The sequence below is a fragment of the Protopterus annectens genome, chromosome 1.part0 (assembly GCF_019279795.1).
Source record: "Protopterus annectens isolate FY-2018-M chromosome 1.part0, PAN1.0, whole genome shotgun sequence".
Taxonomy (NCBI): Eukaryota; Metazoa; Chordata; order Ceratodontiformes; family Protopteridae; genus Protopterus; species Protopterus annectens.
The window spans coordinates 349,695,437-349,715,388 of record NC_056725.1 but is presented as its reverse complement, the minus strand read 5'-3'; the positions used below and the strand labels follow the sequence as shown (position 1 = coordinate 349,715,388).

General features: G+C 45.5%; 1 protein-coding gene across 1 annotated transcript in view; it reads left to right on the top strand.

Moving 5' to 3' along the window:
- The window catches only part of DMAC2 (distal membrane arm assembly component 2), a 654,694-nt gene extending 636,275 nt beyond the window's left edge, over positions 1 to 18,419 (top strand). The window contains exon 6 of the mRNA XM_044060005.1: positions 17,931 to 18,419. Coding sequence (XP_043915940.1) covers positions 17,931 to 18,117 — 187 coding nt within the window. The 3' untranslated portion in view covers positions 18,118 to 18,419. The remainder of the gene's footprint in view (positions 1 to 17,930) is intronic.
- Positions 18,420 to 19,952: the final 1,533 nt, after the last annotated feature.

Below are 19,952 nucleotides of genomic sequence, written 5' to 3'. Positions count from 1 at the left end.
GAAATGCTCAGAATCAGGGGGGGTGGTCTGCCCCCAAGGCTTCCTCCGACGAGTCCGTATTCCTAGAGACGTTCAAGGCAGGGCCATCTACCTCTTGGATGTCCCCTCCACCCGACCCCTTGGTGGATCTTATAGCCACTAGGGTTTGGAGGGAGCCGGACACTGTAGAGCCTGTTCCCAAGTGCCAGGACAAAATCTTGAGCCCCCTGTCAGAGAGAACCCATTGGAGCAAAGGTCCCCCTCTGGATGCCATGTTGGTGGCGGCAGCCACCAAGAGAGAGTTGGCTCAGGAGAGCCCCATGGTTCATCCACCGAGCAAGGAGTCTCGTGCGATGGACCGCCTTGGGAAGCGGGCCTTCAGATCAGCGACCTTCTCCATGAGGGCCATGAACTATATGGCACATGTCATTCGGATGCAGCGGGATCTAATTAAAAAATACGCTGCTTCCCCCCCCAGGGTCCATGTCGGAAGGGGACAAGCAACTGTACTCCTCCCGAATATCCACCCTACATTCTATTTCCAACACCACTATGCGGCTTTTGTCTCACGCCACTGTGGGAGCTGCTAGAGCAGGCAGAGTCGGACTGGTCATGAGGAGATAAGCCTGGCTCCGACATTGGGACTTCTCTGAACCCTTTAAGGCATCATTTGCGAATGCCCCTTTTGATGATTCTGCATTGTTTGGCAAAACCATTTGCGACACCCTTGTCCAGAGCGAGAAAGACGGGAAGACGTTGTCTGCCATCTGAGTCCGCTTCTCTGCTCCCCAGAGGTCCTTTGCCAAGAACCAAAAGGGTCAGAAGAAGATGTGGTTCTGGAAATCGCATCAATCCCAGTCTGCTCCGGACAACCAGTCCTCTCGTGGCAGAGGAGGACAGGGAGAACGCCGCCCTAGAGGCAGGGGGGGTCCCAGGAATTTTGGGTCCAGAGAACCTTTCTCTGAGAGGACCACACATAACCCCTGAGGGGTTACCCGGCTGCTCCACTCTGGAGGCAGTCGGGGGGCATTTTTTGAGGCACCTAGCAATGTGGGAGTCCATAACAATGGATCGCTGGGTGCTTCTTGTTATATCCAGAGGATACCAAATTCCCTTTCTTGTAACCCCCAGAATCAGAAGCCTCCCCGATGTACCACCCAATCAGAGGGAGGCGGCTACTGCAGAAATTCAGCAGCTCTTACAAAAATGAGCCATCCAGCCCGTCCCCCCAGATCAGCTCGGATCAGGTTTTTACTCCAGGTTCTTTCTGGTGCCAAAAAAGACGGGGGACGCGAGGCCCATCCTGGATCTCTCTCTCTTGAACCTGGCAGTACCAAAAGTAAAGTTCCTGATGGTCACACTGCAATCTATTCTCCCACTACTGCGGGAGAACAACTGGATTTGCCCGATAGACCTCAAGGATGGCGTACTATCACATTCTCGTAGACAGACGCTCCAGGAGGTTTCTCCACTTCCGGCTGGGAGCCGGCCATTTCCAGTTCAGGGCCCTTCCCTTCGGTCTCACCTCAGCCCCCAGGGTGTTCACCAGGGTCTTGGCAGCAATAGCAGCCCACCTGAGACTCCAGGGAATTCAGGTCTTTCTGTACCTGGACGACTGGCTCCTTACCGCCCCAACAAGGCATCTTCTTTGCTCATGCAGGGATTATTTCCTCAATCTGGCTCCACTCCTAGGGTTGACCATCAACATGGCCAAATCCTCCCTGGCTCCTACACAAGTATTGGATTTCATAGGGGCGAGGTTGGACTCCAGACTGATGCTTGCTTTCTTGACTCCAGATCGGCTTCAGAACCTGAGGTTGCACGTGCAGGCCATCCTTCAACTTCAAGCTCCTTCGGCGGAATTGGTCCTGCGGGCTCTAGGGTTCATGGCAGCAGCAATTCCGCTGCTGCCTTTGGCCCGGCTGAATATGAGGGTCGTACAGTGGACCCTCCAGGTACAATGGTCCCTATCTCGCAATCCCCTGTCTCATCCCATTCCCTTAAGCGGGGTCTGCAAAAGGTCGCTCGTGTGGTGGCTCCAGTCCTCCAATCTCCACACGGGACACCCCTTCTCGCTGCCTCCGCCAGTCGCCACAGTGACCACGGACGCTTCTCGCCTGGGGTGGGGGGGCACTATTCGGGCAGAACAGTCCAAGGCACGTGGAACGACATAGAGACCTCATTGTATATCAACGTCCTGGAAATGAGGGCGGTGCTTTTGACGTTGCAAGCACTTCACAACCCTCTTCCGGTGGGGATGATTGCAGTACAGACGGACAACATGTCAGTCGTCTGGTACATCAACAAACAGGGGGGAACCAGGTCTTACCCTCTCTGCCGCGAGGCCATGAGAGTGTGGGAATGGGCGATATCCACCAACCGCTTTCTCATCGCAACGCACATTCCGGGACGGTCCAACATTTTAGCGGACAGACTCAGTCGTACTATCCTGACTCCTTACGAGTGGTCTCTCAATCCTCTAGTGGCAGAGCAAGTATTTGCCCGATGGGGGCGACCTTGTTGCGATCTTTTTGCCTCTCCCTCAAATGCCAAATGCAACGATTACTTTGCTCTGATTCCCCCCTCCGGGGGAGTCCCCGAGAGACTCTCTAGTCCATGCTTGGCCTCCCGGTCTGCTTTATGCTTACCCGCCTCTGCCCCTGATGTTTAAACTATTGCAGAAAGCCAGTCAGTTGGGGAGCAAGATGATCCTCATTGCCCCATTCTGGCCTCGTCAGACGTGGTTCCCTTACCTATGGTCTCACCTGATTCATCCGCCCTGGATTCTGGATCCCCTCCCGGATCTCATTTCACACCCCCTGGGTCTCCCGACTCCAAACCTGGCCAACCTAAAGCTGACGGCTTGGTTGCTCCAGTTCCACTCCTGATTAGGACTCCCGGAATCTCATCACCAGTCAAAGCCATTCTAGTAGCAGCTCACAAGCCTTCCACCAGAAGGGTTTATCAGAGTAAATGGAAACGTTTTTCCATTTGGGCAGAGCACCGTCATTTAGATCCCTTTATGGCGCCGGTAGCGTCAGTTCTAGATTTTCTAACTTCTCTCTTTCACCAGGGGGCTAGTTCTTCCACGGTCAAGGTACAACTTGCAGCAATTTCGCACTATCATGTAGGGTAGGAGTCGGGCCCGCTTATTACTTCCAAACTGTGTAAGACCTTCCTTAAGGGTACCTTCCTCCTCAGGCCCCCGGTCAAAGAGGTGGTACCTCCATGGGATTTATCCCTAGTTTTACAGGCCTTGACTAGCCCCCCTTTCGAGCCGGCGGCCACTGTTGATCTCAAATACCTCTCTTGGAAAATGGCCTTTTTGGTGGCTATAACTTCAGCCAAGAGGGTCTCGGAACTCCAGGCTCTCTGTGTCAAACCACCGTATTTGGTCTTCCACCCAGACAGAGTTCACTTCAGGATCAGTCCGTCTTTTCTACCTAAGGTATCTTCGGAAGCTAACATTAATCAATCTATTAATCTTCCAGTATTCTTCCCCAACTATCAAAACAAAGGAGAATATAAGCTGCACTCTTTAGACGTGCACAGACAACTACGTTTTTATATTCATCGAACTACTGGTCATAGGCAATCCGATCAGTTGTCTGTCTCCTTTGCCAAAACAACTTCGGCAAGTCGGTTTCTAAAGTTACCCTCTCCCGATGGATATCTAGTTGTATTCTCTTAGCATATCAGAGCTCGGGAAGGCCTGCACCTCAGGGAGTCTGTGCTCATTCTACTAGGGCCTTTACTACATCGGCTGCTTTCAAGGCTAGGGTTTCTCTGTATGACATTTGTTCCACAGCCACTTGGGCTTCATCTCATACCTTTATCAGCCACTACAAAGTAGATATTGTCTCCTGAGGTAGGGCGTCTTTTGGCTCTGCAATGCTCCGGAATATTCTTCCATGAGGCCACCCAAGATTTAGGTAGCTGGGGACTTTGTCCCAAAGGTTGCTGACAAATGAAGTTCCTACTTCAGATTAAGAAGTTATGTACTCACCATAACGTTCCATCTGAGTAGGTATCTTCATTTGTCTGCAACCATCCCCCCCTCCTTCCCCCTGACCAATATGATCCTACCTGGGGTTCTTTAGATTAGTTCCCTCTGGGACACAGTATTAGCTGTGCTATGGGGCAAACTTGATCTGAGGTCAGTCAGGGTTGGTAGGGGATTATGGGTAAAGGGAGGAGCTAGGAGTACGGATCTGTGCTGTGATAGAAGTCGCCGGCTCGGATCCGAGATCGGATCCGTATCCCAAAGGTTGCAGACAAATGACGATACCTACTCAGATGGAACGTTATGGTGAGTACATAACTTATTTCTTCCCAAAGTTGGCCTTTGACTAAGTTAAATATGCATTCTAGGATTCTCACATCTTTTGGCTCTGCCATAATAAGGAATGTCCTTCCTTGAGACCACCCAGGTCCCTGTCTGGTATCTTGGGAATCTGCCCCACATGTTGAATCAGACGAAGATAGAAAACATTGAATACAAAAGCTATATACTTGCCATAATGACAGATACGTGTTGTCTCATTTTTGTTTGGTTCAACTCCCCTCCCTCCTTCCCCCTGCCAAATTGTCACTTATTGGGATTGACCAAACCTGTATGGAACCTGTGTGACCCTTTGTAATTCTTGTCTTATAAAATAGTGTCTGTTTTCACCTTCCTTATTTTTTTCCTACATAATTTTATCACCACTTGAGGTCATCCAGCAAACTCTATCTGAGGTAATTCATGCAGGACAGGGGAATTATGGGTATGGAAGGAGTCAGAGCTCTCAAATCCAATACCTTGGTATAAGGCGTTGAGGTCAGATACAACAACCCACATGTTGAACCAGATGAAATTAAGACAACACCTCAGATATATCCTTATGGTAAGTACATAACTTTTGATCTGATGTTGTCAGTCTTCACATAATAGTTGACTGTGGGCTCAGTTCCGAGCCTCGGAACCGACTCGGCTGTTTATTTCAGCTTGCACCTTCCAGACTCTTGAGCTACATATTATCCTTAATGCTCATCTCAAATTACCTCCGATCTCGTTTGCCGCATCGTGTGTCAGACACGTCCAACTGCTCTTGAGCTTTGACTTTTAATTAAAGTAAGTTTTTCTTTAAAAATATCCTTTTTTCTCTTTTTGTAAGCCTTCTTTTTATCTCTAGTGTCTTTTTTCTCTACCCGCTCTTCTCATAGGTTCATAGGTTGGTACTGGGCTATCTGCCCGAAGGCATATATTAGCCCAGCCACGTTGTGCAGTATTCACCGCCCCTTTAGTAGTTCCCTAGACCCTTGTTCTAGCAGCTAGTACCCTTGGCCCCTATCTAGTAGTGTGGTTGGTGTGATCCCCGGTGTGAACTTTCTGTTACCCATCCACTCATCAAGGTTCTTCTTGAAGAGTGATAGTGAGGGGCTCTGTCTTATGTAGATCAGGACCCTGTTCCATAGTAAGGGAAGTCTCTGCGAAGGGAATATATCCCTGTAGCATGTTCTATTCATTGTTGTGTTGAGGTTTATATCCCTAGAGCGTGTAGCTCGAGTAGATTTGGTTTTGCTAAGATGGAGCATGTTCAACAATTCTGGGTTGGACATGGCTCTGTACGCTAGACAGAGGTCGCCTCTGAGAAAGCGGTATGCAACAGAGAACAGACTTAGCTTTTTCAATCGTGCTGCATAGGACGTTTGAGGCCAGTAATCCTCTTGGTTAGGTACCTCTGTGGTCTCTCCAGCTGCTGGAGATGTCTAACCAGGTACATTCCAATTGGTGCATTGTACTCAATAATGGGTCTGATGAGGGAAGAGTAGAGGGGCACCATTACATCCTTAGATCTTGATGCGAACCCTTTCATGATCAGATGGGTCACATAGAAGGATTTTCTAACCACTTTGGCAACATGGTTATCAAAGGAAAGTGACTATCTACTTGGGTCCCTAGATCCCTTATTTCTTCTTCAGATTTCAGGGGATTACCTCCTATGTTGTAGTTTGCGGGTACACTGTTTTTTCCAAAGGGGATTAATACGCATTTTGTTGCATTTAGCTTGAGACCATGGCTTTGACACCATGCATCAGTCTCATTTAGGCCCTTCTGGAGGATCTCCATGTTGGCCAGAGACTCTATTATAGCACCCAGTTTGCAGTCATCCACAAACTTAGTCAGCCACAGCCCTTCCGTGCTTGCCTGTACTTCTGAGAAGTATATGCCAGAAGTATATTCTCGTTGTCTTAATAGCGTGTGTGTCTCCCTCGCTTTACTTCCACTAATGTTGGTAGTTCTTTCCTCAGTACCATTGTTGGTACTTCTTTTTATTCAGGTTGCTGTTGTGTCTTTCGGCTTTTCCCGGTTAGGGGTCGCCACAGCGGAACTCAGGTCCGCTAATAATTGGCAGTAGATTTTTACGTGCCGAGTTGCCGGCCCTGACGCACAACTTTCAACGAAGGTACGCCCATTCACGCATTTCTCCACACAGAAGACGCTCTAGCTGAGAATCGAACAGGACGTCTTACTGTGAGGCGACAACGCTACTGCAGCACCACCACTGCAGTATTCTCTAAAATACCATCATTGGTATTTCCTTTCCTTTTTCCTGTTATTTAAAAAAAAAAAAAAAAAATTTTTCTGTCCCTTTTTTTCTAGTGAGTGTGTATTTGTTTTCATTATGGCTGAAAAATCTGAATCCCCAGCCAAGTCATCTAAGAGCACTTTGAGGTTTAAAAGGTGCCAGAAATGTGAGAGAAAAATGCCTAACTCGGACAGGCATGTGTGGTGTGTATTGCCTAGGTAAAGTTCACCTGCAGGAGGACTGTTCAATATGCCATGGTTTCTCCGCTAGGACACTCACCGAACAAAGAAATAAAATTATTCTTAAAGGACTGCTAAAAGATGACTTTGAAGAGCCCATTTCTGAGTCCAAAACTGAAGCCAGTTCTTCATCGTCATCCTCTTCTTCCAAGAAGCAACCTTCCTCTGTTCATAACACTTCAGAACCACCTAAAAAGGTTTCTAAGCAGCCTTCGGTGTCGAAGAGTTCCTTGGCACCCAAATGACAAAAAAAGACTCAAAACCAACCAAGACTTTGTAGTCGACGTCAACTGCCTCGGCAACAAGGGGACTCATCAGTACCAGAGCACTCAGAGGTTATTTTTGTTTCAAGATCCAGATACTCTCCTTCTATAGACCCATTTAAGGATAGACCACCGAGCCCCTTTGTTGATCCAAGACCTCCTAAGTCTCCGATGACTTCAGCTCAATACCCTAAGAGTCCCTGTGAATCGGACATTATGAGACTGGTGGATCAGTTCCTAACATTGAGGTGCCAAACCGGCACCGGGATCGGCCGTGTTACAGCACCATCCGTTCTTTCTCCTCCAACTCCTAGTGAGTCACTGGAGCCCATGGTTCCACATTCCCAGCTTCACTGAGGTCCATGGATAGACTTCATTAATTTCAGAGCCTTCCATGACCCTCAGTGCCTCGGTTTTTGTTGGTTCAACCCTGGCTTCAGTTTCAGGGGGTTACCTGCTCGGTGCAGGGTGAGACCTCTGTTCCGAAGTAGTCTGTTTCTCTTCCGGGCTCCCATCCCTCTACAGGTGGGCCGGCCTTCTGAATCATGTAGAAGGCCCTGTCCATTGGAGACTCAGTCTCTGCCATCCCCATCGGGACAAACTTCTACATCTCCTCGACCAGAGCTTCCATCAGTCTCTTCCCTGGGACAGAGGGCACTAAAGCCCCAGGAAAGACCCCCTTTGGTGGTTTCCTGTTCGGACACTTCCCTGGAACATCCCCCTGTGGAAGTACCTGCGAAGAAAAGTGCAAGAAGAAGCAGATAGGCTCCACGGAGGAGTCACCGAAGATACTAACTTTGATGAAGGGGAAGGTTCTCCTACATCACCACCTGATGATGTTTCCTTCAGGAACATCCTAGAGATCCTGAAGCAAAGGCTGGTCTTCCCTCCAACCTTCGGAGTCGTTATACTTGGAGGCTTTTCGTGCCCAACCTTCTACCTGTTTTATCTTTCCACCTACTGACGAGCTTGTTAAACTGATCACTCAGAGGACATGGAAGACGCCTGACTCCATCGAACTGATCTCCAAGACACCTGACTGGATCCTTTCCACCCTCAAAGAAGAGCATCACTGGTCCCAAGGCATACCCATGGACGCCATTGTGATAGAGGCAGCCACTAAGAAGGAGCTTTCTAAGGAAAGTCCAACTATCCAGCCTCCTAACAAGGAGCCTAGGACTATGGATAGGTTTGGGAAGTGTGTTTTACAAGGTTACAGAGGGATCTAATCAAAGAGCTTTCAGATACCGTCTCAGGAGCAGTACCTGAAGAGGTATGGAACAAAGTTGCTTCTCAGGTCGCCACCCTTTAAGCAATTTTTAACTCATCTATGAGGCTGATTCCCCATGCAGCTGAAGGGATGACAAGAACGGCGGGTTCAGGCATAGCCATTAGAAGGCATTCCTGGATACTTTTGTGTGACTTTGCAGAGCCATTTAAAGCATCATTCGTCAACACTCTGTTTGACAGATCATACCTTTTAGGCTCTAACGTAAAAGGCACTCTAGCCAGATATGAGAAAGATGGGAAGACTGTTTCTGCCGTAGGTGTACGTTTCTCCACTCCTCAACAACCTTACTCTAGGAACCAGATAAGTGTGAGACTACGGTTCAAAAAAATCCCAAGGGCCTTTCCAGGACTCGTGTGGCAAAGACTTTCCCCGGGGAAGAGGGGGAAGTAATGGAAGACACCGCCCTAGATGCAGAAGTGGCCTGCAGAACCAGGGGTCCAAAGATTCCTTCTCTGGTACTTCCTACCAGCACTCCTGAAGGGAGGCCTGATTGCCTACCTCTGGAGTCAGTCAGGGGACTGTTATCCTTGCATCAACCTTCCTGGCAACTGATAACTTTAGACAAATGGGTACAGGGAATCATATCCAGAGGTTACAATATCCCACTCTCTATAAGTCCAAAACCCCAAAAAAGGCTCCCGGATGTTCCACCTAATCACAGGGAAGCAGCAGTAGCAGAAATTAAAAAAAACTGCTCAACATAAGTAATCCAAAAAGTCCCACCAGACCAAACAGGATCCAGGTTTTACTCAAGGTTCTTTTTAGTGCCCAAAAAAAGAGGGGACTGGAGACCCATTTTGGATCTCAGCCAGTTTAACAAGGCAGTACAGCAAACTAAATTTTGGATGGTCTCGGTACAGTCTATACTTTATTTATGGAAAAGGACGATTGGATGTCCTCTGTAGACTTCCATGCATATTACCACATAAAAATGGACAAACGCTGCAGGAGGTTTCCTGCTCTTTCAGCTGGGAGCCAATTATTTCCAATTCAGAGCACTGCCCTTTGGACTCACCTCAGCCCCTAGGGTGTTCACCAAAGTGGTAGCAGCTCATCTCAAACTGCAAAGATTTAGGGTTTTTCCATACCTCGACGACTGGCTCCTCACCGCTACCACCAGACATCAGATAGAGCGGGCAAGAGATCACACACTGCATCTCTAGGAATCATAGTAAATTAAAGAAAAGTCAAATTTGCAACCCTCACAACAACTAGGATTCATTAGAGCCCTGTTGGACACAGTTGCAGGAATTGATTCACTCCCACCTGAAAGACTTCAAAGGATCAGATCCCAGGTCAGCCAAATTATCCAGAGCAAAAGTGTTCCAGCCAGATTAGTCCTACAAGCATTAGGCTCGATGGCAGCCTCAATCACTCTTGTTCCCTTAGCAAGATATCACATGCAAATCTTACAGTGGTTACTAGCCTCCCAGTGGTCTCTGATAGATCAGCCAGTGTCTCACACCATCTTGAGTGCCAATCGCTGTAAACAGGATCTTTTGTGGTGGCTCCACTCCGAGACTCTTTCGGGCCGAACATTCATCCTTCAACAACCATAGTGACCGCGGATGCTTCCTAGATGGAGGGGGTATTATCTGGGAAGGACAGTCCAAGGCACATGGTCCCAACTGGAGGCCAACTTGCACATCAATATTCTAGAGATAAGGGCAGTGCTGTTACCGTTGCTAGCATTTCAGGATGCCCTTCCTGTAGGAACAGTAGCAGTTCAGATGAACAACATGTCAGTAATCTGGTATATCAACAAATGGGGGAACCAAATCTTACCCATTTTGTCGAGAAGCCCTCAGAGTTTGGCAATGGCGATTTCTTCCAATCGCTTCCTCACAGAGAAGCATATTCCGTGGAGCTGCCAAGTGATAGCAGACAAACTGAGCAAAACCATTCTCTTGAGTGGTCTCAATCCGGTGGTGGGGAAGGAGATTTTCCATCTCTAAGGCCAACCGTTCTCATGTCTCATGAGTGGTTTCAATCTAGTGGTGGGGAAGGAGATTTTTCGTCTCCAAGGCCAACCTTGCTGTGATCTTTTTGCATCCTCTCTAAACAGCAAGTGCAGAAGTTACTTTGCCCTAACCTCACAGAGACGCTGATGTTCTTCGTGTTTCACTGTTGCAGTCATCACATTTGGGTTATCTGCTTGCAGGTAGCCCTCAGTCAGCCTGATTATCAAAGTCTTGGGTCCTGCATCAGTTGCTGTCTCACCTTCCATGACATCAGGTAGTCAGGGTATAAAGCTTGCAGCCGACGCCATTACATCAGTCTTTCTTGCCTTGCAGTGCCCAAAGCAGAAGCAGTTCGCAAGTGCCAGTCGGCCAACTCCTGAAATACTCGTTTTCGAGTTTCAGATTCAAAGTCTTCAACTAAGCTAAGTACCCCATTGGGGATCCTTTTTCTTGCTCTAAACCGATATCAGTAAAAGTTAACAATTGTATTTCTTGTGGAAAGCAAATACCTCATAAAGATTTTCATTCATACTGCATTCCTTGCCTAGGCCCAGACCACGACGTACCTTCCTGTCGGTTTTGTGCCTTATTCAACCCCTGTACTATTCATCGTCAGTTAATTTTCACATCTAAATATTTTGGTACTCTGTTCAATTATCCAGAAATGGCTTCGGTAAGCCACCCGACTACTGACATTGCGAAAAAACACAAAGATAAAGACAGAGACAGGCCGCATAGGTCTAAAGCTCCCGACGATGCTTCTCCTAAACTAGTCGCCAGTTTGCCAGAACTCAGTGAGGTGCTTTCGCAGTCCCTGAAACCTGCTACTTCAGATTCGCAGGCCTCTACTGAGACCCATTCAAAGTCCAGTATGCCGCAAAATGCTTCTTCAGCTGTGGAACCTGTGGATGTCTCTACCTTGGATGGGTCCGGAGCCGCTGTGCAGGCACCGGCTTCTGAGGGTGTATTCAGGCCTACTGACTTGCATATTAAACTGACACCATCTTCTTCTTCAAGGCCTAAAACTCGATCAGTGCCTAGAAAACTGATGCCCAGACCGCATGGTCAGGCCCCTATGCCTAAAAAACAAATGATAAGAATGGCTGAAGACCTTAGTACTCTAATCAGGGGAAGCCACCCTTCTCCCTCTAAAAGACCTAGAACTGATTTTCCTTCTGAATCCTTCTGATCAGGATTCTGAAATTTCTGTTTTCACTGATGACCAGGAGTTGCCCTTATCTACCTACGAGGATTCTGATGCAGAGGACTCCATTCCCTCTGCTTCTCCTCCAGAGGATTTCTCTTTTTGTGAAACCTTGCATACTCTTAGGGAGCATTTCCGCTGGGAAAGCCAGGATTACTCTTCAGTCCAAAAAGAGGCTTAGGGAATTCTTACTCCTACCTCAACACAGGCCTTTAGCCATCCCTCCTGTACTGGACATTGTAGATTATGTCTTCTCGGAATCTATGGCTCCTGACTCTCTACTTCTGCTCCTTGAAAACCTGACAGGTATTACAGGGTACCTGACTCTCACAAGTTCCTTTTTAAAAATCCTGCTGCGGATCCTGAGACCATTTCAGAGGGACCCAAGGGCATTAAGGCTACTACTGCCAAAAACCCTACCCCCTCTGATAGAGATTCCAAGGCCCTGGACAGATGGGGTAACTTTGGCCATTAGGGCCTTACACTGCCAGTTTCATATGTTAAAGTATCAGCAACATATTATTGCATTGCTTAAGCAGAAAATGATGTTGATTCCTGACTGTGCTGAAAATAAAGAATTACAGGATTTAATGCATTCTGCTGAACAAGTTGGAAAACATATTTTGCAATGTGGTTTTGATTCATTAGAGGCATCTTGCAGGGCTGTGTCACTGGGTCTGTACTTAGAAGGCATGCCTGACTAAAGGAGCAATCTTTGCCAGATCATGTTAAAGCTAAATTACTGGATGCTCCCTTAAACGAAGACCACCTGTTTGGCAACAAAGCAAAAGTACTTAAAAAGATGGAGGAAAAAGCTAAATCTATGCAAACTGTTAAAGATTTCCTGCAAGTACAGCCTCCCATATTTAGTAGGCATTAGCCTTCTAAGAATTGGTCTTTTCCTGCCTCTTCCAGGCCTTCTCAGTCCAAACCCAGAACCAGCAGAACACCAAAGCTTCATTCCCAAGGTGCTCACAGGCCTAAGCAGTGGGGGGCTCCCACTTCCAAAACTAGGAGTAGTAAGACACCCACTTATGGTAAACTGTCACAATGACTTAACTTTAAACCTTCCAAGCCCTGCTCAACTGACTGTTCCTTTAGGGGGAAAGATTGCCCTGCATGCAAAAAATTGGGAACTCATTACCCAAGACAAATGGGTTTTAAATATAGTTTCACAAGGATACAGATTCCACTTCCACTCCTTACCAACCCCAAATAGTTTGCCAGACCTACCCCCATATCAGTGGGCAGAGGCTCAAAGGCAAGTTCTCTCTCTTCTAAGCATCAGTGCTGGCATTGGGGGCAAGGTTTCTACTCAAGACTTTTCCTGATACCCAGAAAAGACAATTCCTGGCGTCCTATTCTGGACCTGTCTCTCCTAAACACCTTTTTTGGAAATCCCAAAATTCAAAATGCTAACTCTTCATCAGCTGCTTCCCATGTTAGGCAAAAATGTCTGGTTGGCAACACTGGATTTAAATGACGCCTACCTGCACATACCAATAAGGGAATCTTGCAGAAGATACCGACGCTTCAGAGCAGGCTACATGCACTATCAGTTCTCTGCACTGCCCTTTGGCTTATCTACTGCGCGCAGGGTATTCACAAAGTGCCTAGCTCCTGTCGTTCCATTTTGCAGGCAAAGAAATATTCAAATATACCCATACCTGGATGACTGTCTAATTCAGGCAGAAAGCCAGGGCATACTAATAAATCATCTGGCATTTGTAAAGAATTTACTAACTTCTCCGGGGTACACCATAAACGAAACAAAATCACATCTAGTACCCTGTCAACAAACTATTCCTGGGAGCAAGCTTGAATACAACTTCCCAGATGGCCTACCTCACACCAGAGAAAAAAGTTCATTTGACAGCCTACTTCAAACTACTGGACACAAAGACCCAGCTATCTGCAAGGAAAATACTGCAAGCCCTGGGGTTCATGGCCTCTTGCATACTACTGATGTATATGAGGAAATTACAATGGTATCTAAAAAGCCTTATGGTGTCAACATTCTCAGGACCTAGAATCAATGATTCCTATCATACCTTGTCTAAAGATAGAGTTCCTTTGGTGGGCAGAGGCCTGCCACCAAAACAAGGGACTGCCATTCACTCTACCCCCTGCCACCCAAACCCTAACAACAGATGCATCAGACTATGCATGGGGGGCTCACTTGGCAGGGCAGTGCATTCAGAGCAAATGGAACCCAAATCAAATGCACCTGCATATCAATCAAAATGGAATGTTAGCTGTACAGAATGCTCTGACAGCCTTCAAGGACCACATTCTTCCAGGACAATTATTGGTAAAGACGGACAAGACCAGTGTTATGTGGTACATAAACAAGCAGGGGGGAACCCACTCATACCCTCTCTGCAGATTAGCCATGGCTCTGTGGAACACAGCCTTGAGCTACTAAGTGCACCTACAAGCTCATTTCCTGCCAGGCAAACTAAATACACTGCCAGATGCCCTAAGCAGAAATCTCATGGACCCACACGAGTGGAAACTGGAACAAAAGATATTCAACATGTTGAGAAACAAATGGGGGATCCCAGAGATAGACCTGTTTGCCTCCCCTCAGAACTACCAATTGGACAAATTCTGCACAAGGACTCCCCACAAACCAGCTTGGAAAGTGGATACCCTGTCCTTCACGTGGAAAAACCTATCAGTTTATGCCTTTCTCCCTCTTGCCTCTCCTCTCCAAAGTGCTACTAAAGATCAAATACGACAAAGCAAGGACAACACTGATTGCACCAGACTGGCCATGCCAACACTGGTACCCCCTCTTGCAAAGTGTGACACTGCTGGAACCATGGCACCTACCTCAGACCCCTGCCCTGCTGTCCCAGCAGGAGGGCCAGATTCTGCACCCACAGCTTCAAACACTGAACCTTGCAGCCTGACTAATTACCTGATCTCTCCGTTACCATCCCTCAGTAAGCAAGTGATGGATGTCATTCTGGAGGCAAGGAGGCCTAGTACTAGAAAATCCTATGCTGATAAATGGAAAAGATTCTGTTCCTGGAGCCAGACTCAGGGGATGGGCACAGGAGTGCCCAATTTTCCACATATTCTTCAATACTTAACTGAGATGCTTCACAAAGGCCTTTCCTTTTCTTCCATCAAAATTCATGCCTCTGCCATTTCAGCACATTACAATACAGAGCCACCTCTCTTCCCTCATCCACTGCTGATGCAATTCCTCAGAGGGGCCATAAACTTAAGACCACCCAGGAGAGCCTCTACTCCAGCCTGTGACCTTAACTTTGCATTGGAAAAGCTCACTTTTCCTCCCTTTGAGCCAGCTGCAAATGCAGAGTTGAAATTCCTTTCTTGGAAAACAGCCTTTCTTCTAGCTATTACTTCAGCAAGAAGGGTGTCTGAATTACAACCCCTCATGGCAGTGGAGCCTTTCATCATCTTTCATGAGGATAGGGTGTCCCTCGGGACCAATCCTTCCTTTATGCCCAAGGTTATATCCAGTGTGGCCCATAATCAGTCCATTTATTTGCCAGCCTTTTTTTTATAATCCACAGAACAAAGGGGAATGAATACTGCACTCCTTGGACATGCACAGACAACTTAGATTTTACCTGGACAGGACTAAACCTCTCAGGAAATCTGAACAGCTGCTGGTTGCATTTGCTGCAGGGGCAGAGGGGAAGGCCATTTCAAAGCAAAACATTTCTAAGTGGATAGGCCATTGCATTCATTTCTGCTATAAACACCATGGAAAACCTACCCCACAGGGGATAAGACCTCATTCTACCAGGGCTGCATCTACCTCTACAGCCTTTCTCAGAGGTGTCCCTACCAGGGACATCCTGGAAGCTGCTACCTGGAGCTCTGTACATACCTTCACCAAGCATTACCACTTGCCAATTTTTTCTAAATCCAGGACTGGCTTTGCCACTGCAGTCTTGCAGGGCCTTATAGTTCGTCCTAATGCTATCTAATTGCCTCCTCCCAGCCTTAGCTTTGGGAATCTATCCAAATGTGATGACTGCAACTGTGAAACACGAAGAACATAGTACAGTTGTGTACACTTACCATAAATGTAGATGTTCAAGTGTATTCATTGTTGCAGTCCTGGTTACCCTCCCTCCAGCCCCCTGACTTCTATTGACTATACCTCTATTCTTGTTTACTATGCTTAAAGCTTTCTGGTGTGTTTGCTTTTTTTGTTAGAGGTGTAACCTTGTATACAACTGCTTCCCATTTTGGGAGCACCTGACATCTGGGGCAAGAAAAACTGATTTAATGCCATCTGCTGCATGCTTTATACCCCTGACTACCTGACGTCATGGAAGATGAGACAGCAACCGATGCAGGACCCAAGACTGATAATCAGGCCGACTGAGGGCTACTTGCAAGCAGATAACCCAAATGTGATGACTGAAACAGTGAATACACTCGAACATCTACATTTATGGTTAAGTGTACACAACTGTACTTTCCCCACCATTGCCCCCTCCCCCTGTCTTCTCTATGCTTTTCCCCAACTCCCTTGATATCCCAGTTCCTAAAAAAAGCCAAGAGGTTGGAAAACTCGGTAATCCTCATTGCCCCTTTTTTGGCCTCAACAAGTTTGGTTTCCCTTCCTTTGGCCTCATCTTCTTCAGAAACCATGGATACTGGACCCAGCTCCAGATCTGCTGCCTCATCCGGAGGGCGTGGTTCATTCGAACCTCCATCATCTAAAGCTCACGGCGTGGCTTCTCCAGTTCCCATGATTGCTTGGCATCCTCCCCTTTAAATCATTGTGGCGCATCACAAACCTTCAACTAGGAAACTCTAGCAAAGTAAATGGGAAAAATTTTCAGGTTGGGCCCTTATGAATGAACTTGATCCTTATTCGACCCCTGTTTATAGAGTTTTTTTTTTTTTTTTTAGCTAACCTTTATCAATCTTGTTCGTCTACATCAACAGTTAAAGTCCATTTAGTGGCAGTCTCGAACTTCCATATGGGGTTTGATGGGTCATGCCTTATGTCACATGAACTTTGTAAAGGGGGGCCCTAATGTTAAGACCTCCATTTAAAGAACCTCCTTGGGATCTAACACTAATTCTTCAGTCCCTTAACTTTGTCTCCTTTTGAACCATCAGGTACTTGTGATTTAAGTTTTTGTCTTGGAAAACTTTATTTTTAGTGGCTAGTACAACTGCCAGAAGAGTGTCTGAACTTCAGGCCTTGTCCTGCAAACCACCCTACATAATATTTCACAAAGACAGGGTCTTCCTTATTACAATCCATCCTTTTTTACCGAAGGTAGTCTCAGAATCTAATATTAATCAGACAGTTCAACTACCGGTCTTTTTCCATAATTTTTCTAATAAAGGGGAGTATTCCCTTCATTTATTAGACGTCCACAGATAGCTATGTTTTTATCTCCAAAGAACAAAGAATTTCAGAAAAATCTGACCAATTGTTTGCTGCTTTTTCCTTGCTTTCTTTAGGTAACCTAGTTTCCAAGGTTACTTTGGTGAAATGGCTCAAAGATTGTATCACATTGATCTGTCAGTCAAAAGGGCTCAGCCTTTCACGCCCAATAAAAGCCCACTCAACAAGAGTGGTGGCAAAATTTTCATGCCAGAGCTTCTTTACATGATATTTGTGCAGCAGCCACTTGGTCTTCTCCTCATACTTTTATCACTCGTTACAGATTGGATCAGGTCTTCAGGGGACGAGCATCATTCGGCTTGATGGTGCTTAGGAATATTCTTGCGTGAGATTTCTCAAGATTCAGGTATCTAGGGACTCTGTTCCGCAGTCAAGGATTATGTGAAGACTGACAACATCAGATAAAGAAATTGTCTTACCATAACCTTCCTTCTGTGTTGTCAGTCTTCACTAATCCTTGACATTTCCCCAGCCTGAGACTCTTAGTGGATCAAATTTTTTTCCAGAACTGGCTCATATTAGGGACTTATATCTGGTCTGTTATTCTTATTTGCTAATTGTCTGCCTCTATTTTGAGCAAACTCGATCTGAGGTAATTTGAGAGAAGCATTACGGGTAAAGCCCGAGAGTTTGTAAGGCGCAAACTGAAATAAACAGCCAATTCGGTTTTGAGGCTCGGAACCAAGCCCACAATCAAGGATTAGTGAAGATCGACAACACAGATAGAACGTTATGGTAAGACATAACTTCTTTTTTTTTGCATGTTGAGTGTAAAAACATTTAGTTTAGATGCATACCTAGTCACAATAGCTCCATGCTGTGACAATAGGAAGGTTAAAAAAAAAAAACACACTATCATGTTGAGTAACACTTCTAAAGTGCTGCTAGTTTCTGAATATCCCCCTCATGTACTGAAGTTCTTTTGAATATGTTGCCAGTTCCTGTAGCAGACTTGCTGTTAATAGTTTTCTTAATTGACTTGCTTTTCGTTTCTCTTTATTCTTACAGACATTTGAAACATTTAGACATCTCACACCTTGACAGAGTGGCAGACAAAGGGTTAGTATGCATCCTTTTGGAGGAAATGTTACCACACTGTGAGATTATTGGAATGAGCACTGAAGATGGATTAACCAGTTTAACAGATGAGAGCAAACTAGCTAAAATAAGAGTACAGAATGTCAGTGACACCTGAATCTGACATTCTTTGAACTTTATAACCAGTCTGCCTATCTACTACAAATGATTTATGAAATTATAATTCTCTCGTATTTTTTATTTTAATAACTCACTGGCTTTAGCTGGGCACATGACCTGCATTCAGGTCGACTTGGACTTCAACAGTACAAACAAGGGCATCAAGCTAAAACTAGGATGAAATTAGTATATACTGCTAACATTATACAGTTGATTTATATGTCTTAAAACACCAACAAATATATTATTGCATACCACTTTCTGTATATTTCATAAAATAATAAAACGAATATGAAAAGATTAAGTTGTTTGTTGTAGTCCTTTTCCCACACTATTTAGTTGTTGTTAATACATAACTGGTAATTTAGGCAGAATGTGTACCTTTTCCTGACAGATCTAATTTGCTACTTTTTTGTTGACCGCATTGTTTTGAAGTTACTCTGAAATTCTCCTATGGTGATTTGTAGTATTGTAGCCCTAATGTCATCAGCACAGAAACTCTACAGTAAACTCTCTGCTTTTCAGCATATTTTTCTACAGTTGTTCATCTGGTATGCTGTTTTACTAATCTTCTCATCTCCATGATTTCAGTTGGGAAAGAAAGTGCAGTGTGTAAGTAAACTTACCTTAACAGTAGTTGCTCAAGATCACTGCTGCAGTAGCCTTAGCTATGTGGGTTATATCCTGATAAGGCTGTAACAGCTGGCAGAGCTACACAGTTAAGGCTCGGATACATAACACAAGTAGAGGGCTATATAGAATTCAAACCAGAAAGAGATGATGATGGGGGGGGCAAGAAATAAAGACAGAAAGAGTTGCATTTTGGATGCAGATCCTTAAGGAGAATAACAATGACCATACAGAGTATTACTTTTCTAAAGTAGCAGAAAGTGTTTTAAGAACTAAGCCAGCACAAGAATGGAGAAAAGAGATATTGCCAATAGGGATGACTGCAAGTAGGGTACAGAAAGATGACAAAAGAATCAAGTATTGGGAGCAAATAACTAGACAGGGAAAGGCAGTAAAGTGGGATGAGTCCAAGAAGGCATTTGGACTGCAGGCTAAAGACTACCTTCCCTACCAGGGATTGATGTCAAGAGTATAGGCAAAGAGAATGGGATAGGAGAATCTTAAGTGAAAGACCTTTTCTGGTAGATTTTTAGTTGAATCTTGAACAGAGGCTGCTGTAAAGAATGGATAATTAGTAGGGCATATAAAATATTGCTTGATAACTCTTTAAGTGTCAGTCAGTGGAGGTTGGAAAGAGAAACTGTAAGAGCAATTTACAAGAGAACGATAGGAGGATATATACATGGCTCTCAAGTATGCAACAAAGTTCAGAAGTTGCTTGGAAGTGTTTGCAAAGGTATTTTTATACCCCAAGCAGACTTCAAAGATTTTTTTCTCAAGTCAATGTTAAATGTTAGATGTGTGATGGGGAAAAAAAGAGATAACTGGGAGTGTAATAAGTTGGCAAGTTTTAAAAATTCCCCACAGTGTACTCTGTCAGAAATATTTGGTGAGCAAAACTGTTGTAACTAAGAAAATGATTCTTTTGAGCTGGGACACAGGACCAGAATTGCCTAAATATATTAAGGCCTTAAGTTAAATTCTGTTAGCTGCCCAAAAAGCATTTACTAGAAAATGTAAATCAAAGACAAAAGCAGCTGTATTTGAAGTGCAGAATATTATAAAAGAGAGAAAATAACTTTAAGGGGGATCTTTAGAAAAGGAAGGAGCAAATTACATAAACATAAATGGAAAATGTGGGAACAATACATGCAGAATAATATTTAGGATGAGGAGTGAGGTTTAAGGGAAGCAAGAATTCAG